The sequence below is a fragment of the Lactuca virosa genome, chromosome 7 (genome assembly GCF_052849685.1).
Source record: "Lactuca virosa cultivar CGN04683 chromosome 7, Lactuca_virosa_CGN04683_v6, whole genome shotgun sequence".
Taxonomy (NCBI): Eukaryota; Viridiplantae; Streptophyta; class Magnoliopsida; order Asterales; family Asteraceae; genus Lactuca; species Lactuca virosa.
Window position 1 is genome coordinate 224322000 of NC_136432.1, and position 24562 is coordinate 224346561.

At 33.1% G+C, this 24562-nt stretch overlaps 2 protein-coding genes across 6 annotated transcripts; one reads left to right on the forward strand and one right to left on the reverse strand.

Annotated features, from left to right (window-relative positions):
• Positions 1–2472: 2472 nt before the first annotated feature.
• Positions 2473–5633, reverse strand: LOC145123857 (MLO-like protein 11). 5 transcript variants are annotated; one of them, XR_013715368.1, is made up of 6 exons: positions 5030–5511; positions 4872–4930; positions 4672–4751; positions 4380–4453; positions 2821–2867; positions 2473–2660 (listed from the first exon to the last, which is right to left on the reverse strand). XR_013715368.1 is itself a non-coding variant. In XM_079059059.1 (6 exons), exons 3-6 carry the CDS (start codon positions 4916–4918, stop codon positions 2607–2609), a joined length of 228 nt encoding a protein of 75 aa, XP_078915185.1. In that variant the 5' UTR covers positions 4919–4930; positions 5030–5137; positions 5522–5633; the 3' UTR covers positions 2473–2606. The 5 variants fall into 5 exon arrangements, 3 of the variants coding, with proteins under 3 accessions (XP_078915185.1, XP_078915186.1, XP_078915184.1); XR_013715367.1 differs by having other exon boundaries at positions 4376–4453; XM_079059059.1 differs by lacking the exon at positions 4380–4453 and adding an exon at positions 5522–5633 and having other exon boundaries at positions 5030–5137.
• Positions 5634–8781: 3148 nt separating this feature from the next.
• LOC145126132 (protein TUNICAMYCIN INDUCED 1-like) lies at positions 8782–10487 on the forward strand. Its single transcript, XM_079061538.1, has 3 exons — positions 8782–8997; positions 9124–9468; positions 9543–10487. Exons 1-3 carry the CDS (start codon positions 8872–8874, stop codon positions 10329–10331), a joined length of 1260 nt encoding a protein of 419 aa, XP_078917664.1. The 5' UTR covers positions 8782–8871; the 3' UTR covers positions 10332–10487.
• Positions 10488–24562: the final 14075 nt, after the last annotated feature.

Sequence of the window (24562 nt, forward strand, 5' to 3'; positions counted from 1 at the left end):
ATCAACTGAGAAGTCACTTCAACGAGACAAAGCTGATGATGAAGATATCATGGTTTCATTTGCTGATATTCAATTCAATCCAGAAGAAGAAGATATTTCTAATGAACTAATAATGTCAGGTAGGCAATTCAAGATACTCGACTTAAAGATCAATTCTCTTCTTCAAATATCAGCAGCTACTGGAGGAAAGAATTATGTGACTGGGTTCAAAATGGATTATTTTATGAAAAATCAAGAATCACGATTACGAGATCTGATAGAGAGTGTGGAGCAGAAACCAGCAGAACGATTGGCTATTCATTCAAAGAGTTTCGATTATGAAATTCAAAAGCTTCGTGATGTTGCAATTGAATGTCATGAACTCTTTATTGAAAAGGTGAATGCAACGAAGGAGCCTCTTGACTTCAAGGTTGTTGAGATAAAATCTTTGATGTCAGAAGAAGTAAAGAAGCTGGAGGAAAATTACAAGTTATTGCATGGCAAAGTCGATGTTATTGCTGGTGTCATAACTCGTTTGGTTGAATTCAACCCTGAATATACTAAGCAGCTTCAAGTCAAGTCTGAGAAGGACGAAAAAGTGTTTGAGAAAGTGGAAGAATTCTTATATAGAATTAAAGAAACTTTATCAAAGGTGGACCTCTTGAATCAATCAACCATCTCTCAAGAATCAATCTCAAAGATGGTTTCGAATATTGAGTCGAACATCAAAGTCGAGATGGCTCCAATCCTAAGTTTGGTACTTAGTTTACCAACTAATGCTCCATGTGATGTGCAAGTCTCGAAATGGGGGAGATAACAGAGTTGGAGGAGCTGGATCTTCCAAAGTTCCTGGTGATGATACATGAGTCGTGGTTTGGGAAGGTTCTTTCGACTCAAAATCCAATAACAATCCCCATGAAGCCAATAACTATATCTTCGACAAAAATGACTACAACAACCAATGTGTCGAGAGTGTCATTGAAAGGTATTTCGATTAAAGAGGGTGAAGGAAGTTCGAGTAATGCTCTTGTAAAAACAACTTCAACAATTGATCTGAAAGACAAAGGAAAGGTCATCCTAATTGAACAATCAGATGAGGAAAAGAAGAAGCTACAAGATGCAGAGTTGGAACGTCAAAGGCAGATAAATAACATTCTTAGACAAAGAGAGAATGACCCACCAGGCTTGAACAAAGGTGATTCGAAAAAATACTGGTGTTATGAAACAATCGAAATAATTGTTTTGGGGAAGAATGATGAATTTCTCAAAAGACCAAAGATGAGTTTTGAGACTGAAAATTCTGATTTCAATCAACTCGATTTTCCAATTAATCACATGCTTTTCACATCTCCACAGTTCAAATTGGCAGATAACTTCACAGACAAAAATGAATACAAAAGGCTGAAGATTCGCTTTCATGCAATCTTAGGAAAGAATGAAGATGAAGTATGGTCATTGGTGAAGATTGTGAAAGTGATGAAAATCGAAAGGGATACTCTGTTCGAGGGTTTGCTTCAGAACTTTTGTTACTCGGTTGTAAGAGCAAACAATGTCGAGTGTGAGTTCATAGTTGTTGATTTCCCTTTGATGAATTTGAATGATCTTATCTCATTTACAAAGATATTGATCAATGTGGACGTGTCAAAGATCCCTGAGATGAATCGAAATGACTTTATTATTGGATTTGGTCATATTAAAGCTTTTCTGTATAGCTACTATGAATATTTGGCTATCACAGATAATGATCTTGCCACTACTATCAAGAATAATGCAAAAGTGCCACAAACTCTGGCAAAGGCAAAATTAGACATCAATGAATTTGAAGACGGTGAAATCATTCATCAGCCTTATGGTGTTGTGATCTAGGGAAAGAACAAGAGAGGGAATTTGACGAAGTTTTTGTTTCAATTGTCTGACTTGGAAAGATATACAAATTCTCATTTCACAAACATCCTAATTCGAATCAACAACTGCAAAAAGAATGATGATGGAGACAAGGCAGAGATAAGGAAGACAATCTTGTGGTATATGGAAATCAGAAGAGAGCTTTTACTGACGGCAAATTTGATTGCTTAATTTTTGACTTTTCTCACTAAAGGGGAGAATGTTGGGTCGAATGTGTATCGTGAGAAGTCGAAAGTAGTCTGTGTCTATAAGGTGTCGAAAGTAGAATGGTTTTGACACATTATCTATTTTATAAGGCATTTCAGTTTTGATACATAATGTTTAGTCCTTGTAATTTTTTGTTAGTCTATTGTACCGTATAAATAGGGTAAGTACATAGAGTATAGGGTAACGATCTGAACGTCATTTTCTTTTGTACTCAAAATTCTCTCTCGTACTCGACAGACTATAATCAAGCCAAACATATCTTATTTAGATCCCGTGTCCATTTATAGATTTTATTGAATCAATTGTGTTTTTAATAAATCTCTAACTCACATAAGTGTTCCAATCCTAAACAAAAAATACCCAATATATTTGTAGAGAAAGAAACAAATTTCAAGAAAATATTATTTACCAAGTGGAATTATACATGAAACTGCACATATTCTAAAAGAAAATTCTAATAATAAAATCAAAAATAGTATTATAACAACATTAAAGCATCTTGAAATAGCAATGTACTAACAATAAATTGTGAACAAAGTTGGCCCGATGAACTCAAAATTGTCATTGTCCTACAAAGAAACGAAAAGATCATTAATTCTTTTTTGAATGCATATAAAAATAAATAAATCAAATTATACTTAAGAAATCATGTTTGTAACAGGAATAAAGTACATTGCTTATGTTAGTAATAGGAATAAACATTTAAAAAAAATAAAAAGTCAATGCTACCTTGAGTGATTCAAGTGTACCAAGCTTTGCACATTCCTCTTGAACATCTGAAACATAAAGAATGATTAGATAAACTCGAAAACTTATGTTAAATGCTTTTAGGTTTTCATTGATCACTTATTGATTATTGTTGAATAATCTTTCATCGATTTTATTAAAGAAACATATATAGTTACGTTTTCTGCATAAATCTACATATCAATGGCAAGATTCCAACATATAGTTCTCTTAGATATGTTTTACTAAAAAGTTTCAAAGTTTTCTATTATATGATGTAACCTTACTTTTTGTTCTTTCTTAAAATAGTTGCTATCATGAAAAAAAGATTTGCCTAGAGAGAATTAAATCTTCTGTGTCAGAGCTCTTTGCCTCTCTGCCTCTTAACCTCTTCAACAATTTTAATTATCAAGTTTATTGCAGATTTTAGGATTTAAACGTAATAAATGATAATGATTATCAATTCTCATCTAACTTTTGAATTCGCTAAAGTTTAAAAGTTATTCATTAAGTCATCAAAGTTTCTAAAAATAATTCATTGTAATATACTAATATGTCATAAATCGATTGTTGTTAACATTTACTAACACAACGATTTTTTGTCATACACAATGATATATATGTTTAAAGGATTGTACAATTTGTATATTATACAGCCTTTTAGAACATAAATTATTGTATATAAAAAAAAATATGACCGTACTAATCATCTCCTAATATCGGGTTTTAATACAATGTCAACTAATTTAACCAAATCACCTAAAATAACTTTTTTTATAAGATTTGAAAAATATATGTAGTTTTTTAACACATATGGGAATGTTTTGGGTGGTGTGGCTCATTTATTGACAATTATGGTTTTACCGACTCCGTGTCTTCATTTCTTTAGACAATACCCTTCATTACTTTCCCACCACCAGCATAAATTTAGTAATAAACTTATAAGATTCAAAAAAAAAGGACCACTTTGATGATGCATCGTCATGGTTAGATTTAACTTACAGTAAGTTAAAGTGGACATCGGTGGTATCTCATTAACCTTTAACCCATCGACATTGCTTTTTGGTCCTTCAGTATAGCTTATATTTTCTAATGCTGTTCCTAAAAGAGTTTTTGCTTCCAATTTTAATTCTTAAATATCAGCTTCTGTAACATTTTGGTCCCTGGATTGAAGGTTGAAAGACCTTCAATCCATGGGTAGTAAGTCTACAAGAAGCTGTCAGAGCTTTAGCCATTGGACCACATCGATCTAGTGCACTTAGAAAGGTAGTTGATTTCATTAGGGAATTAAATTGCAGGAAGGTCAGGTAGTCCTTTCAGGCAACTGTCACCTATTCTATATTATTTCATAAGTTGTTGAGTAACCATAATTACAATAAAGACAATCATGTAGGATCCTTGGTAACTTCAGTTATTCTTTTATTATCATGAACTGCAACTTCTATTTCCGTTTTGGGGAGACAAATATAATTGTTATTATGAAAAGATAACATAGATTAAAAAAGGCTATTATTTATTTTTTTGTTTATGTAGCTCATGATCTTAAATCCTAAATTACCTACAGAATGATGCATCATTTGAAGCCAAAAAGTGAGGCAAATTATCTTCTCTTTTAATATGCTTTGTAATGATCAGTCTGCAATAAGAAAAAAGGTAAATTTATTCCTTAATATTCTTAGATTATCATCCATTAGCTTCAAATATATGAATAAAGGTGGATTTCTTCCCACTATTGGGGTTTAGAATTCTCAAAACAATCAAAAGCCCATAAATCAATCCTAAAGATAATCATGTGCAGTTGGTAAAAATTCACCATATGAAACGTAACTTCTGGGTGAAATTCGAAAAACGTACCTTTTGGACCGATACAAATATTGGATGTACTGCTGGAGGTAACTACAAGAAGGGGTGATATGAAGCCAAGAAGCATCAACCTTGCAGACAACAATCACGTGATGATGATGATGATGATGATGATTTTATGAGAACAGTGAAAGATGTAGAAAGATCGGATCTACAATATTAATAGCTTTCATATATGATATACCAATTACCTTCTTTCATTTTTTTCAATAGCTGCAAGCATTGGCTTGCGTTTCATTTTGTTCAACCACTGGCATGCAAAAGAACATTCATTATAGATCACGTTCATGTGCAGATAACATTATAATTTCATTTTAGGGGAAAAGAGAAGGATGGAGAAGCAACTTACATTGCTCAAGTAACAAATTAATTGAGGTTTCTGGAAACAACATTATTCTCATCCATTCAATCCCAAGCAATAAGATCATAGGCAGAAAGTTGTCGATGAGTTAAGGGCCTGATTCAAAGATCATAAAGGGTTAATGAAAAACTGATGAAGGGTAGAATCGAAGAAGGGAACAGAAAGAAAGTGGAAGGAACATCGATGATCAATAACCACTGGAAATAGAACACAAAAAGCACACGTTGTTGATATACGGAAGCGTATAACAATATAAGAGGAAAAAACCCAAAATAAAGTGGGGGGAATACTTTATGAGCAAAAGAGAAAAAAAAAAGAGAAGCGATAAGCGAAGCAAAAACGTTTCCTATCTAGCAGGAGTATCAGAGACAGTATCATCGGTTTCAACTCTCTTCCCGTCACATAGAAAAAACAAAACAAACACGTATGAGGTCGCTTACATATAGATACGGGAAAAAACCCTAGAAAAAAGGGAACAACCTTTAAAGATGGCGATGGTGATGACGAAGGTGAGCTTGAGGTTTGAGACGCCTGGTCGGAGAGAGTTAGAAGATTCAAACCAAGCAAGGTCAACAAAAATTTATTATTCCTAACTTAGTCAAACTTTTATATATATATATATATATATATATATATATATATATATATATATATATATATATATAAAATGATTTTTAAATATAAAAAAAATATTTATACAGTTTCAAATGGAAAATAATCAGATATTTAATAAAAACAAAAAAATAATAATGTTTGATTTTTATTAAAAAAAATGAATATCAAAATTTTTTTAAAAAAATTAAAAACTTAATATTTTTATGTCATTTTCTTTTTGTATTTTTGATGGTCACATCAATACCATATAACCAAATAATATAATATCAACAAGATAACTTAAAAATAAAAAAAAATAAAAAATAAAAAAAATTTAACAAAACATAACCTAATCTTAAAATGAGTAAATTACAGAAATGGTCCTAGTGGTTTGTTTAAATTTGCAGCTTTGGTCCAACCTTTGAAAAGTTGATAAGTTGCATCCCTGTGGTTTTCAATTATTGCAGTTTTCGTCATTTTGTCTAACTCTGTTAGAAAAATTCCGTTAAAATCGTGTAAAATGACTAACATGCCCCTCATTTATTTATTTTTAATTTTTTTCTTTATTATTTTATTATTATTTATCTTTAAGGCAATGTTGTATTCCGATCAGCCCTTCATCGCTACTCTTCCGATCAGCCCTTTGGTCATCTTCTTAAAAAAGTAATCTTCAACCTCCAACTTGTTTGTCTAAGCAATCCGATCGAATCAAAACACCACATCCACACAACACTTTGGAAGTGGATGTTATGGACATCACCGAATCTAACTATAAACCAAAAACATGAATTCTTAAAGGATTTGTTGCACAAAAACAAGCAAAAAACTAGATACCAAACATCTTATGAGATTTCATGCACCAACAGAGGACAACAATTAGATCGGAAGGAAGGGGAAAGTGGAAAAGTAGATACCAAAAACCACATTCTAATGTGATTTGATGTAAAACTACCTACATTGCTTCATTCATGTCATTTGTATTAGTCTATCATATTAAAAATAAAAATAAATAAAAATAAAAAAACATTCCCAATTGATTGAACTTCTATCTGTCTTAAAGCATCAACATACAAAGGAAAAAAAGGAAAGCAAAGGTGTTGGGAGAGAATTTCTGCTGTAGGAGGAGATAAGTGTTGATGGTGTCAGCCGACACACGGTATCGTCGGAAGGGATGACAACCATAAGATGAGGGAGGTAATGGGATAAGGCAGGTGGCAAGTGATGCCATCAACATGGATTTCTTTGATCCTTTTGTTGTCTCTCTCACTAATATGTGTCTGGAATTCACTTTGATGAATAAGAGTAAAAGGTGTGAAGTAGGTGCAATTAAATGGTGCGACGGAGAGTAGGGGTGAGCATTTGGAACGAACCGGACCGGACTGGCGCTTGGACCGGACCGGTTATGGAGAATATTGCGGACCATGGACCGAACCTGATGAGTCGTGTCCGTGTCCGTGTCCGGGTGCAGGTCCAGGTCCGGGTTTTCCGGTTCTTGGACCCGTTTGGACCGATACAACTTTAATTGCATAGAGTACAAGTCGTTAAAATAAGTTTTTAGGTTTGATACGATACAACTTATAAAAAGGATTATGTTTCTGTTTCATGGATAACTAATCTACCTTGATGTTATAATATTATAAGTTGCAAAATTAATTTTCCAAATAAAATCAACTAACATATAAATCAAGTTCACCAAGATCCCTTTCATATGATTTATCTATCAAAGATACATAAAATTCAGAATTATAGTATAAAATGATAGTTAAAAAGTTGAAATATTTTAGCTTTGATAGCTCAACTTTGAAGGATTGTAACTCACTGAATATAATACCAAAATCAACAAAATTATAGTCTAAATTTATCTACAAACTGTAAACTAAATGTTGGAAAAAAACTTCAGGTCAATCCGACTTAAAACGAATGAGTTATGGTTGTTTAAAAAATTTTACAGATTACAAAATTTTAAAAAACTTGCTGAAAAGCTGAAAATTTTCAGCTTTGATAGCTCAACTTTGAAAGACTATAACTCATTGAATATAATACCAAAATCAACAAAATTATAGTCTAAATTCATCTAAAAACTGTAAATTAAACGTTGGAAAAAAACCTCATGTCAATCCGACTTAAAATAAATGAGTTATGCTTGTTTAGAAATTTTCACAGATTACAAAATTTTAAAAATGTTGCTGGAAAGCTGAAAATTTTCAGCTTTGATAGCTCAACTTTGAAAGTCTATAACTCATTGAATACTATACCAAAATCAACAAAACTATAGTCTAAATTCATCTACAAACTGTAAGTTGAACGTTGGAAAAAACCGCGTGTCAATCCGATTTAAAACGAATGAGTTATGGTTGTTTAAAAAATTTCACAGATTACAATTTTTTTTTAAATCGGGTCCAACCGGTTCTAAACCCGGTAAAAACCGGACCGGACCGGGATGGATTCCTAGAACCGAGAACTGGCCCGGGGGTCCAAAAAAACGGTCCGGTCCGGTCCGGTCCGATCCGGTCCACCGGTCCAAATGCTCACCCCTAACGGAGAGGGATAGAGGAGGATGCGATAATGATGGTGGGGTGGGGGAAGTCGTTCATGATGGAGGTGGGGAGAGGGCAATGTAATGATGGAGACAAGGTTATCGATTTGTAGTATAGGAAGAAGGATGGAGGGGCATGTTAGTCATTTTACACGCTTTTAACGGACTTTTTATAATAGAGTTAGACAAAAGGACGAAAACTGCAATAATTGAAAACCACCGGATGTGACTTATCAACTTTTCAAAGATCGGACGAATGTGAATTTGAACAAACCACAGGGACCATTTCTGTAATTTACTCTCTTAAAATCGAATTTATGTGGTCCGTTTTCTCATCTACTACGGCGTCGTTTGATCGGGATATGTGGTCCGTTTTCTCATCTACTACGGTTTCGTTTGATCGGGAAAACCCCTAAGCCTAAAACTCACGATTGACTTTGACTTCAAATACCCCAATCATGATTGACTTCCACGTGAGCCAATCCGATGTGGACCAATTATATCTACCCACGTATGATATCTGCGTCATACCTACGGACTCTAGAATCATCTTCCAAGTTCTAACCGTTTTTGCCTCTAAATCTCGAAGTATAAAATCTCAAAAATACAAGAACAACTTCAAATCGAATCTCTTTTTGATTTGAGAACTTATATATATTTTTTATTAATCATCCTCTTCGCCATCATTCTTCACGTATCGATGGATTTTAGGGCTTTGAATTTCGCAGGTTATGTGTGTTTGTTCGCTTTGATAATACAAGTTTCTGATATAAGAGCTCTTATCTCGATGCCAGATGTTAATCGTCATTATCCTAAAGCGTTAACTGTAAGTAATTTATGAATTTTGACGTTTTAATGTCGATTCCTTTATATCAATATTTGGTTGCTTCTGCGTTTGACTTTTGCTCTGTGAGGGAAATTTGTATCTAATTTTACCTGGTTTGTTTTTTAGGATTTGAAGGAGGCTATTGTTCAGGGATTAGGGAGTCAATCAGACAATTTCAACTTATTTGGGTTTGATTTGAAGGGTGCTTTAGTAGCTCAATCCATGGAGTTTGATCTACAGATTGATAACAAAATTCTTCCAATTAAATTGTTGGACGATGTAAACAAATGGGAGTATGTCGATTTGCCTACTTTCCTAGTGGAAGATCCGATCAAATTATCCGGCGAGAATCCACTTGTACAGAAGAAGCAGACTTCCGGCAACCGGTTGCCGAGTTTACCCCCATTCCAGCTCGCCGGTCCGATGGAGCTCTGGATTCAAGACGCCAAGGACATGAGACTCTTTCTGCCAGTAAGTTTTATTCCGATTCATATAATAAAAAACGTTTTCTGTCGATTTTTCTTAACATTGTAAACGATGTACAGCATGATGTTGACGCCGGTGAGCTGAAGAAAGTAATTCTAGCAGAAGGCGCGGTGGTGACAGTGAAAGGCGCCAAATCCGTCAGTTTACGCCACCCTCTTGACCTCCCACTCCCTTTCAACAAATCAAACAACAATTTTGCTTCCGGTCTCCAAACACTTTCCGACCACCTCCGTACCGGAACCCAACTCCTCTCTCTCCGTATCACAGGCCCCACATCCCTCAATTCTCCGGCGACACCATCGCCGACTTTCAACAAGCTGAAGCTAAAGCGACTTGCTCCTGGTTTAGTCGAACTATCCTCCGTCCCAAAGGTAAACACAAGCAACTCAATATCCGTTATCGATGATACCTTCTTTTCTCCCGGTCATTTTCCCACTTTCTGGCCGATGACATCCATTAATGGGTCGAACTCAAACCTGCGTGGGCTAGAGAAGCTGCTATCTGCAGTCCTGACCTCCACCGGAAACAATGGTGGTTCGTTTAAGCTTTTGAGAGCGGATGTATCTGCTCAGATGTATGTGAAGATGGGTTTTGGGGCGGAGAAGAAGCTGAACGGGAATGAATCGTTTTTGGAAGGATATCCAGAGTGGAGAAGTAAGCCGGAGAGTGTGAAGATGGAGTATGAGGTGTTGGCGAAGGTGGAGGGAGAGAAGATTGTGCCGGAGACGATAGTGGAAGTTGAGCCTGTTACGGTGGAGGATACGGTGGCGCTCGGTGTTGCTAGAGGGAACATTACGGTGTCGAAGATGCCAATTTTGAACGTCCCTTTTAGCCCGTTTGATTTATGAAGACGTTTGAGTCAAGTCAAGTGTATATATATATAAAAACATGGTATGAAATCTACACAGCAGATGAATTAGAAAAGTTTCTCCAATTTTGAGGCCATATATCATATCATATAGTGATAGTTGTAAATAATATAAAGATATCTCTCTTTCTCTCTCTTTTTAGGGGTATCTGTTTTATTGTTTACTTTACTCATTTTATGCTAAACTAGACGGATGTCCGGGCGTTGCGCAGAAACACTTGTTGAAATCTTTATAAATATGTGTTTTTTTTTTTAAAATAACAATAGCGTTGTTAAATTTTAATAGCGTTGTTAAATTTGATATAGTGATTCGTATTCTAAATTGATATAATATATTGATTATTTTGAATTATATAATAATATATATATTTATTATAACTGGATAATCTCAATCGTTTGAATGATTTCCACCCGTAAGTTGCTCATTAATAAAATTAAATATAATATATGGTTTAATGTTATTTATAGTTGTTATTGTTAATTAATTTTTTTAAATTTATTTGCTTAATGTTTTAATTTCTATCATTATAATTATTTAAAACATCAAACATTGTTTTTTAATTTTAAAGGTAACAATATAATCATTTATATAGAGTTATTTTTAACTATTTTTCTTGTAAGTTATTTTAAACTACTTATTTGAAAACTTTTAACGAGTATAAAAATATATTTACGAAATATTTTAGTTAAATTGATATTGCAATTTACTTTTTGCATTTAGCACTACAATTTATCATTTTTAACTATTCACAAAATATTCTTTGGGTTTTTTAAGTGGAATGAAATTTATATTTAAGTTGACACTTTAATGTTATATTTAAATTAACAGTTTAAGTATTTTGTCCAAACTGTTCAAAAGTTGTAGTTTTAAACTGATAATGATTTACATACAACAACATATTAAATCTAATAAATTAAGTATAATATGTTAAAAGTTAAAGACATAACTTTATAAATAGAAGTAAAATATATTATTTTAATATTGAAATTTAGTTTATTTATGATTACACTTTAGGTTTGATATTTATTTAACCTTATTAACCAACTTATAATCATTATCATAAATACTCTACAATTTATCACTTTTAACTATTTACAAAATATTCTTTAGGTTGTTTAAGTTCAACTAAAATTTATATTTAAGTTGACCTTGTAATGTTATATTTAAATTAATAATTTAAGTATTTTATACAAATTGTTCAAAAGTTGTAGTTTTAAAATGATAATGGTTACATCCAACAATATATTAAAACTAATAAATTAAGTATAATATGTTAAAAGTTAAAAAACATAACTTAATAAGTAGAAGTAAAAATATTCTTTTAATATTGAAATTTAGTTTATATATGATTAAACTTTAGGTTTGATATTTATTTAACCTTATTAACCAACTTATAATTATTATTAGAAAGAAATTGAAAAGTCATGGGAGTTTCAAATGAATGTGGTGAAAGGAAAAATGAATGAGAGTTTCAAATGAATGTGGTGAAAGGAAAAATGCTTCCTTTATAAGTATACTAGGCGTAACCTCGCGCATTGCGCAAGAATGCATTTAAGTGGTTAAAATAATTATGAGAAAAAATAAAAATATGTTGAAATTTACGTTTTTAGTCATGTTTTGGGCATTAACTGAATTATCAAATAACATAAAAATTCATCAACTTATATTTTGATACTATCTAATATAGTTCATACCTTATAAACTTTACTTTTACTTTTATAATAAGTTTTTGTATAACATTAATATAATCTATTTTTCTTATGTCCGATAATATTTTTTGGATAAAATAAGAAATAGGTTGTTTTGAATGAGCTATTAATAAACAATATTGAACTAATAAACTTTGTATTACACTATTTATATTACACCAAAACATCCAAGGTTTCATATATGAACTTTCAAATATTAAACATTGAAATTAAGAATGAAGTCATACAAAATATATCATTGTACATAAATGTCATCAAGAGTTTTAACATAAGTTTATTAGTAATTATGATATTTAATTTTAATTAAATATTTTGCAAGACGTACGTTTGACTTTATGTTGCTGCGCCGAGAATCTTCTTCCTTAATTTGTACCTAAAAAATTAAGGTGAATAGGCATATAAAATAGATATTACTAAGCATTAATATAAATAATAAAAAATAGTATGTAGATTTCCTACCACCGGTTAAAGACAACATACCTCTCTAGTGGTATTGATTCCTATGTGAAATTAAAGTAGTCATTCTATGTACACCTTGTTTTCTAATTACATAAACAAATATGAGTAACCAAACATAAAAATGTTATCTTTATGTAGGAAAAATATTTTAGTTAACTAACAAATTAAATAATATAAGTTTAAGAGTTAGGAGTTTCAAAACATTAATATTTTTATTAATCAATCAATTAAGTAACACATGTTGAAAATTTTAAAATCATTATTAAAAAGCATTTGAAATATTAGATTTTAAATGAATTTTGGTTAAAGTGTTTTGACCTCTTAACCACTCACACAACTCTTTAAACTATTATAATAAAAATCTACCATTGTGAACTATATATATCTCAATGTTAATCAATTTGTATCATAAGAACCATTAAGTATCATAAGTTAAAAAACTATTGAGTGGTAGTTGTTAATTAGATGCTAGTGAAAAATTATGCAGGTTTAAATACATATTATGGATTCATTATTATAAAGAAATATGAAAAGACATGGAGGTTTCAAATGATTGTGGTAATAGAAAAGATGCATATATATATATATATATATATATATATATATATATACACTAGGCGAATCCCCGCGCGTTGCGCGAGAATAGAATTATATAGTTAAAATAATAACTTTTACAAAATTATTATTTGATATTTCTACTTTGAAACAAAATGTTAGTGGTAAAGCAAACATATAGTTAACATATTAGTTTTATTAAACATTATAGTTTAATTTTTAAGTCATTGTGATATATACAATTATTTGATAATTTTATAAACCATTTAAAATTGTGTAAATTATATATGAAATGAATGATAATATAACGGGTAACAAAACGTATGAACAAAAATATGAACTGCAACTTTTAGTAACATAAAAATAGAAAAACATCTATTATAACATTTGTATTAAAAAAGATATATATACAACGAATAATAAAAAATATGAAAAATAAACACTATAACTTTTAATAATATAAAAACACTAAAACATCTATTATAACATTTATATTAACTCTTCATATTTAAATCACAAATCTCTTCAAATACATTAATGTTTTTAATGAGCAAAACTTTACAGCCTTATAAAAGAAAGGAAAATAAAAAGTTATTTGTGATTACTAATTAATAATCATAAGTTAAAAACTCTTGAGTTGTAACTAATAAATATACATAAATTAGAAAACTCTTGAGTTGTAGTGTGAGTTTCAAATGAATGCGGTACATGGAAATGTATTATTATTATTATTATTATTATTATATTCGTCTAAATAATTGGTTTTGATGCATCATTTTAATCTCTTCAATTATTAAACATAAAGATATTTAATTATAAATTTATAACATACATAGGTGCATATACATGTTAAACAAATCACATATAATATATATATATTCGTAAATGTCATATGTAATTCTTGTTGTAGTAATATGGATAAATTACTTTCATATAAAGAACATATCATGATAAGTCTATTATAATTACATATCAAATGTTCAAAATTATGTTATATTTTAAATATTGTCTTTTAAATATGTTGTGTAGGATAACCCAGCAAAAAAAGAAAAAGAAAATAAACATAATCAAAATAGAAAAACTATAATCAAATAAATAAGAGCATTGGGTGGTTGAATATATAAATAAAGATGTTACATAAACATACATTTAAATCAAAAGAAAAAACTAACATTCGTCAACTCTGCTCAAACAAAAAAAAAAACCTATATCCATTTTATGAATCTTCTTTCTTCATTTAACACCATTCAACGATAGAAACTTGATGACAATTTTTCACTAACCTACAATCAAAATAATTTTCTTGAAAAAGAAGAATCATAAAGATATTCCAAGCAAAACATTGATGTTTGGAGAGTCACATTCAACATTGAGTAATACACACAAATCACATATAAAGATTAAATGAGAAACTGAATATAGAAAAGCTTCATTTGTTTTGGTTGAAAGAAAAAATCATATTACAATTACCATCGATGCGACATAACCCATTTCTTCAAATCATCATATTTGGATCGTGAATGCTTCAACTATATGAAAACTTTTGAATCACAATATCTTCAAATCCTTCTTACATGTAAGATTTTATATAACACAAAAGACACAAAAGATTGGCCTTTTTATAGTAAACTTTTCACTAAATTCTAATTAAACATAATATAGTTATAAAACTTTTGAGTGTTAAATCATAATTAAGAAAACTTTTGAGTTGCATTAGTTAAAAAAGGGGGTTTCAAATGAATGTGGTTTGAGAAAGTTAAAAAATGGGGTTTCAAATGCATAAGATTCAAGAAAAAATGCTAGCTTTATAAGTATGTATGATATATATATATATATATATATATATATATATATATATATATATATATATATATATAGAGAGAGAGAGAGAGAGATGGAAAGTATAACATATGTATGAGTTTTAATTAATTATCTTTTTGAAACGGTACAATTACAAAACAAAAAAAACATATTTAAAATATTTAATTAAATATTTTCGACATCGCCCTATATAACATATGATCAATATATTAACGATTAAACCACAATATACAACGATTGTATTACAATAATCCAAAAACGAAGAAAATATAAAAACGAATTAGTATAACAAACTTACAAATTAAAAGCTCTAATATAATAGCATATCTCCAAAAGTGGTCATAAGACCTCAACCCAACACAAAAACTTTTAAGTTTGTTTTCTTTCTGAAATTTGTATATGATTTGTATGCATGTATTCCCAAAAGAATGACCTTTTTGCAGTAAACTTTTCACTAAATGCTAATTAAACATAATATAAGTTATAAAACTTTTGAGTGTTAAATCATAATTAAGAAAACATCAATATATTAACGATTAAACCACAATATACAACGACTGTATTTACAATAATCCAAAAACGAAGAAAATATAAAAACGAATTAGTATAACAAACTTACGAATTAAAAGCTCTAATATAATAGCATATCTCCAAAAGTGGTCATAAGACCTCAACCCAACACAAAAACCTTTAAGTTTGTTTTCTTTCTAAAATTTGTATATGATTTGTATGCATGTCTTCCCAAAAGATTGACCTTTTTATAGTAAATTTTTCACTAAATGCTAATTAAACATAATATAAGTTATAAAACTTTTGAGTGTTAAATCATAATTAAGAAAACTTTTAAGTTGCATTAGTTAAAAAAGGCGGTTTCAAATGAATGTGGTTTGAGGAAGTTAAAAAATGGGGTTTCAAATGAATGTGGTTTGAGGAAAAATATTTCTATTATAAGATATATAGATAATGATTGATTATAAGAAAAAACTAACTGGATAATCTACCTCATCTAATAAATAAAACATTTAAATTTCACATGTTCCATTTCTAAGTAGGCTATTTGACACTTGGTCGTAGAGTGAAGACACTGACCATGACTATCCAATCTCATTTATCCGCGCAAATCAAGGAGGCTCAGCTAGAAGCCTTAAAACTAGAGAACATGTCGGGTGAAGCCTTGAGAGGAATGGAAAAGAACCTAGAAATCAAGGGAGACGGAGTTTATTATTTCATGGACCGAATCTGGACCCCAAAGTTCGGTCGTTACAAAGAGGTTGTAATGAACGAAGCTCACAAGACTAGATACTCCGTTCACCCAGGCTCGGACAAGATGTACCTCGATCTCAAGAAACTGTATTGGTGGTCGAACATGAAAGCAGAGATCGCTACCTTCGTGGGCAAGTGCCTGACTTGCGCCAAGGTGAAGGTCGAATATCAGAAGCCCTCGGGTCTACTCCACCAGCCGGAGATACCGGAGTGGAATTGGGAGAGAATTACTATGGATTTTATCACCAAATTACCCAAGTCTCCGAGTGGGCACGACGCCATCTGGGTAATTGTCGACCGACTGACTAAATCCGCCCACTTCCTGCCGATCAAGGAAAAATTCAAAATGGAGAAACTCACGCGAATCTACATCCGAGAGATAGTTCGACTGCATGGTGTGCCTGTGTCCATTATCTCCGATCGAGATAGCAGGTTCACTTCGAGGTTCTGGCAGTCACTGTAGAAAGCTCTTGGAACTAAGCTGGATATGAGCACAGCTTACCATCCTCAGATTGATGGACAGAGTGAGAGAACAATTCAGACATTGGAAGATATGTTGAGAGCCTGCGTCATCGATTTTGGCGCGTCATGGAACACTCATCTTCCTTTGGTTGAATTTTCCTACAACAACAGTTACCATACCAGCATCAAGGCTGCGCCTTTCGAAGCCCTCTATGGTCGCAAGTGCAGATCCCCTCTGTGTTGGGCTGAGGTGGGCGACACACAACTAGCCAAGGGGCAAGTCCCTGACAGCACTCTCACTGGTCCAGAAATCATCCGCGAAACCACAGAAAAGATCGTACAAATCCGAGAACGACTGAAAGCCTCACGAGATAGAAAAAAGAGCTACGCCGATAAACGACGAAAACCCTTGGAGTTCCAGGTTGGAGACCGTGTTCTGTTGAAGGTCTCGCCCTGGAAAGGCGTGATACGCTTCGGAAAGCGTGGAAAGCTAAATCCAAGATACATAGGACCCTTCGAGATCCTCGCTAGGATCGGTCCCGTAGCCTACAAACTTCGTTTACCGCAAGAACTTAGCAACATTCATCCTGTATTCCACGTTTCGAATCTTAAGAAATGCGTATCCAACGAAACCCTTACGATTCCTCTCGACGAGATTGAAATCAATGAGAACCTAAATTTCATGGAAGAACCAGTCGAAATCATGGATAGAGAGATCAAACGAACGAAACAAAGTCGCATCCCGATAGTGAAGGTTCGTTGGAATGCCAAGCGGGGACCTGAATTCACTTGGGAGCGCGAAGATCAGATGAAACAGAAATATCCACATCTCTTTCCTAATGCATGATTTGTATTCTATGTTCGAATTTCGGGACGAAATTCCCTTTAACGGGGGATGATGTGACAACCCGAAACTTTTATCTTGTACAATTGATCTTTATATCAATATTAAACTCGATTTTATCACCATTTTTCACCATTTAAGGGTTCGATAAAGCGTTCTAAGCCTCATACAATCAAAGTTTGGGTCCTAGGTCGAGTAATACCAAGTCATAGTACAACATTCGGGCCATACACCCTCTCGGGAGGAGTGTACGACCGTACACATGAGTGTGCGGCCGCACACCCATCTTCCAGCCGCACATCCATCCCTATATATATAGGGTGACCCCTTCACTCATTCCTTTCTTTTGGCTGCACTCTACTTGCTCTCTCTACTTTCTCTCTCTAGAAACTTCAACCAAGAACACTCTAAGGGCCTCAAAAACGTGAATTACTCCATCATTCAACTTGTTATACTGGTAAGACACCTTGATCTAAGCTTAAAACTCTTCATGTTCTTCATGTTCTTCGTGTTCTTCATCACTTGAAGGTGTACGGCCGCACACCTTCATAAGGTGGCCGTACACACCTCAAAAACCCTCCAAAGTGAGAGTTTGATCCCCTATCTGCTAGTTGGACTTGGTATTGGCCTTGAAACACCTAAGAATCGACATTTTGGGCGTGAATGAAGAGTGTACGGCCGCACACCCCTCTGTACGGCTGCACACTCCCATGTACGACCGCACACCCCTCTGTACGGCCGCACACACATGCTGACCGCACACCCTGGCCGCACACACACTCTTTAGGCCTTACACCTCCTTTGTTTGATCATATAGGGTCCCGACAAGCATTTCCAAGTCTTTAGGATGTTTTCCCGTCACGTTTAGTCATGAAACACCCTAATTCTAACACATGTATGTGTTACTATATGTTATTAGGATCCACTTGAGTACGAAACATCAGTTGACACTCGGCACTCGTAACCGACCTTACGCTCGAATCATACGTCAAACTGTGAGTTCATACCCCTACGCTTTTTTCGAGTTTTTCATGTTTTCAAGGGGGGGAATACAAGCAAAAGTACAAGGAAACTTGTGCTCAATGTATCTCATTTTGCATAAAATAATTATATGTTCAACATGCTTTTAACACAGAAAACCGTTTTACCAAACGATTAAGAAATCAACTTGTAGAAACAGTTTTCAAAACTAAAGCAAGGAACTTGTAAATCTTATCATAAAAGGTGATATTTTATAAAGGATTTATACAAAACATAAACAGGATTTTCGGTATTATTACTTGTAAATTTGTTATTTTAAGTTGGAGACACGTCCTTGGTAACACTCCACCGGATTCGTGAGTGTAGGACTAACCCTTGTAACCAGAATCTCTTGTAGGGAGAGCGTGACTATTGTGTATAGATCTATACGGGACTGACTATCCTGCACCTCGCTGCTAGCTACAGTTGGACCGTCAGGTCTACGGGTGACAAAGTCATAAAAGATATTGGCCTCGTTACGTGTCATATCAAGTTTAATGTATGGTTATAAAACTCGCAACCTAGGTAACAGAGATTTACTTTTGTAATAATGAAACAAGTGAACTAACCTCAAAGTAAAAACCGATTTGATTACTAGAGGGTATTAATAATACCCTTAGGATTTAGTTCACTACCTATCTATTAGTTTTATTTATGTAATAAGGCTAATACACCTCATAGGGAACAAACAGGGTTTTTCAAGGAAACTACATCTAACGATATAAGTATGGTAGATACTTGTACACCTCAGACAAGAACAGATAACCAACTATCAACTTTTAAGGAAAATATAGGATTTTCCTGGGATAACTCAACCTTACATAAACAGGCTGTTTAACATATAACTAATGGATATTCAAACATCTTTCATAAGAAAATATAGGATTTTCTTGGGAAACACTTTTCAAAGGATCAAAGAAACATTTCTTTCACCAGAACTAAACGCTTATGAACTCACCAGCTTTATGCTGATATTTTAAAACTCCTTGTATTCTCAGGGCAACAATAGACAGGTACTCTTGCCAACTTTTGGAGAAGACGGAACATTCTGGAGTCACATCTTTTACTTTTGTTATATACTGTTATGTATAAACCATGTTTTCAAACAATGTAAATATTCTTATTATAATGTAATGGTTGTGTCTACTTCACTTACTATGATACAACTGTTGTGATACTACGCATGACGTCAACCACCCCCGAACGTTTCCGCCGTTCCGGTTTGGGGGTGTGACAGATTGGTATCAGAGCTATTGTTTATAGTGAACTAAGTATACCGAACCTTACATGGTATACAACTATAAACATTAAGGGGCCGAAGTGCTCTGAACTAAAAGTATACTTTTAAAACATAAAGTATTTTTACAAAAGTATACAAGTATACCTACATACCAGAAACGGTATCATGAGTAGAACAAAACAAAAGTATTTTGGATGTTGAATACTGCGGTTAAACCTGGACAGTTATGTAATCATGTCTAGGGTCAATATAGTCTGATCAACTATATTTATTCGAGACATGACCAACATGGGCTTGGGAGTGACTTTGGTGTTGCAACAGGCCTAAAACTTACCCAATATCCATACAACTTAAAATACTATAGGAGTATTTTAGTCAGAGCCGAATACATTGTAGAAATTCAGTCCTAGTGTTGCTACCTATTTGTTTCTTAGCGATAACTTATTTGCATTGGTAGCTTTCCTTTGTTTATCGCTTAGTAGAACACTCTAGCCATCATATTGAGATACATCTTTATATCTCTTGATTCGATTCCAGAGGACTTACCATCCTCTTCTTCCTGGTTGTTTATAGAACAAGATGCCTCCCCGAAAAAGACCTATCAGAAGGAATGACGACGCTCCACCACCACCACCGCCCCCTCAGTTCGATCCCGTTATGTTCCAAGCAGCTGTTACTGCTGATGTGGCTGCCGCGACGTCACAAGTTAATCCTGGCGGATCTGGTGGGCAGGGAGGTGGTACTCATCCCCAAAATCATGAAGGTGGTCAGGGACACCAAAAGGAGTGCTCTTATAAGGACTTCATGAACGCAAAACCCACATCTTTCGACGACAAAGGAGGGGTTATTGCCCTGACTCAATGGATCGAGAAAATTGAGTCCATTTTCGAAATTTGTTCCTGTTCTGAAGCCAACAAAGTAAAGTTCGCCGCTTGCACTTTCGCCAACAGAGCACTTACCTGGTGGAATGGTCGAGTCAAATCCCTAACCCTGCCAGTAGCGAATGCTATGGGTTGGGAAAGTTTAAAGGAACTCATGCTAGCTGAGTACTGCCCACGGGGCGAGATGCAGAAACTAGAGCACGAACTCTGGAACCTAAGGATGAAGGAATCCGACATTGCTGCTTACACTTCTAGGTTTGAAGACCTAGCACTTCTTTGCCCGGGAATGGTCACCCCGGAAAGCAAGAAAATAGAGAGATACATTTGGGGACTGACACAACCCACCAAAGGAAATGTCTTGGCTGCTAGGCCAAACACCTTTGACAGCGCTAAGTGTCTGGCGCAGACGCTCATAAATCATGGAGTTGATCTTGATAAAGTGACAACCGCTCCTGAGCCAGTAAAAGGGAGTGGTGAGAAAAGAAAGTTATGGAAGCAGCGGAAGGACCAGTCTTCACAGGAGCCCTCAAAGAAACAGCAAACGGTGGCAGTCCACACTGCTACTACTCTTGCCGCTGCTCCTGCCACTCAAGCACCTACTAGAAATTATGTTGGTACCCTTCCTCGGTGCGACAAGTGCAATTACCATCATAATCTCGGCCCATGTCGTGATATTTCATGCACTAACTGTGGCAAAAAGGGGCACACAGTTCGTTTTTGCAAGACACCAGTCCAACCAACCAATCAGGCATCTGGAGCAGGCGTCGGTCAAGCCTGTTATGGTTGTGGAGAAGTCGGGCACTACAAGAGAAACTGCCCCAAGGCAACAACAGCAGGTGGCATGGGGAGAGTGCTAACGATGGGTCAAGAAGAGGCAGTTGCAGATCCCATCGTTGTTTCGGGTACGTTCCTCCTCGACAACTCTTATGCATGCATTCTTTTCGATTCTGGTGCGGAGAGAAGTTTTATTAGCCATGCATTCAAACATCTCCTCAAACATAAACCTCAACCACTAACTGAAACATTTACCGTCGAGATGGCTAACGGTGAGAAAGAGAGCACTAATGATATATACGTAGGCTGTACCCTCACCTTGAACGATCATTCTTTTCCTATCGACCTTATGCTAGTCTCCATAAAAAGCTTCGATGTCATCATCGGCATGGATTGGTTGAGCCCCAATCATGCTGATATCCTTTGTTATGAAAAAACTATCCGTCTCAATCTTTCCTCTGATGAAACTCTCATGATTTACGGCGATAAACTCAGTTCAAACCTCCGTATCATTTTGTGCATCAAAGCCCAGAAACCTCCGTATCATTTTGTGCCCGGTTTGGGGTTGTGACGGCTTAGTAATAATATACAATAACAATGATTTTATCATATATTTATCTATACACTTTTATATAGTACATATTCCTTTTATAAATTGTCTTTAACACCTTTGGACGTCAAAATTTCATTCAAATTGAAAATGATACAATTTTCGTTGGCTGTTTGTTTTGCTATGACCATAAATAAAAGTCAATGTTAATCGATATCAAATGTTGATTTTTTTTACAAGAACCAATTTTTTCACACGGTCAGTTATATGCTGCTTTATCCAGAAAAATGAGCATATAACGATTGAAGTTATTGATTTTAGATAAAAGTTGTAATTTAACCAATAAAACGTCAAATGATATATACAAAGAAGTGTTTCAAAATGTAATTTAAAATATTTTCTTTTTTATTTATCAAATTCATCCAACTTTACTTACAATCTAAAATACATTGCTTTTTATTATGTTGACATTTAATCTTATTTTTGTCTATATAATAAAAAATTTGAACATACCTATCGTGGTTTCCACGAGTTATAACCTAGTATAGAATACAAAATGATAATATAAAAACTTTTAAATTATATAGAATTCAAGGTATTATAGATGTTTTTACATAGAATTCAAGGGCATTACAAATATATTCATATAATTAAAAGATTTGTTAATGTCTTTCTATTACAAATATATAGTATGTCCTTATATTTGTATAATTCCTCATAATTAAAAGATATGTTCATGTCTGTTTCTTACAAATATACGGTGTGTATTATAGATGTCTTTATATTCATATAACTAGGTGTGAGACCCGTGTACTACACGGATTGATTAAAATAAAAGTTTAATTGCTAAAAAAACTAAAAATGGTATTAAATCAAAATCGATTATAATGAGTTACATTGAATTTATCAATTATAGAGAGTCACTTTCAATTTGTTTCGGATGGTAATGTATTCGTTTTCTATCAAAACTATTTAAGAGGTTGCACTTAAACTTCAAATGACTTTTGATCCATATAAATTGACTTCTATGATTTAAGTTAAAATTTGACTTTGAAGCAGCCAATCAATGTGTCAAGAAATTGATGTAAGTTTGGTAATTATATGGTAAATTGTAATACCGTATAAGAAACATGGTATTATTTTGGAAAATATATACGATTAGCTTAGAATTTGGGTGACAATCAAAATTAAAAGCGTATTTATGATATCATAGGAAAGAAACATATATATAGCATTTATAATTTTTATTTTCGAAATTAATAGAATAAATACATTAATTAATTAATTAATCTCATTTAATACAAAGCAACCACAAATGACATGTGGAATTAATTTATTAAAAAAACCACAAAATTACCTGTGGTAAAACTTTTGAGAATTTGACAAGTGGCAAAAAAACTTTCACTGTTAGAGAGGATTAAAAGATTTTTTAATGTACATAGTGTGTTTGATATCACTTTTATTACAATAAAACTTTAGTTGTTATCAAAACCATATAAGCCAAAAGAAAAAGCAACAACCTAATCCTTGTGATTTCATTACATATGTTAATAGAAATTGCAACACCTTAAATGCTTTCCCAATATTTTCAAACACTACAAGATTTTTCTAACCTAATAATTCTTTTTTTCTTTTAATCTTCCCGTTGAAATCACACATATATTATAAAAAGATTAATTACATAGGAGTAGTTTAGCAAATTTAATTCATTTATGATTAACTATTGGTTGGCATAGTTTATATGACATATGACACTAACATTTATTATGATATTTTTCGAAAAATACCCAATAAAATTTTTATAGGAGATTTGACATTTTGACATTTCTTCTGTTTAAAACATAGTTGCTCTTCTATGACATACTCTGTATAATTTAATGATGAGTGTACGCTGATTATGATAATTATGATGCCTTGCATATTTTGATCTAATTTTTTTTTATCTTTTCTATTTTTTATTTTTATAAAATTGCATCCTAATGATGTATAGTTGTCCAATATACACTATACTTTGTAAAACTGGAGCACCAAAATGCCTTTCGGACTCATATAACCGTTGTAACAAGCGATGAGTTCAGATAATTGTAGTCGCCAAGAGACCATACCGCCATCAAGCAACTCGATTGATGTGGGTTGAGGTCGAGCCATCTTTCTTTCTAGTAATAACATGTGACAATAAGTTAGAGAGGTGGAGGCAATAAGGTGAAGCCATCTTTCCTTCACTCACAGTTTAGTGAAGGAAAGAGACGATGATATAGTGTAGGAGGTCAACAAAGTTTTTTGGTCATGGTCATAGAGAAAAAAAAAGACAGTGAATAAAAAAAAGAAAAAAACAAGAAGTGGTGAGGTATGTGGATCACTATATTAAAATATATATTTTAATTATTTCGATAATAAAAAGCCAAATTTAATTACAAAATGTAAGGTAATTATTTTAGATAGAGTGATAGACCAGTTACCAAAACTGAAAGATTTGAAAACCATAAAGCGACCTATTAACTTTTTAAATGTTAGACTGAACATATAAATTTAAACAAACTACAGGGATCATTTATGTAATATTTTTACACCCAACTAATAAAAGAATCGTTCCACTCACCCAAGATTTTGTCCGGTTTCCATTTTTTGAACA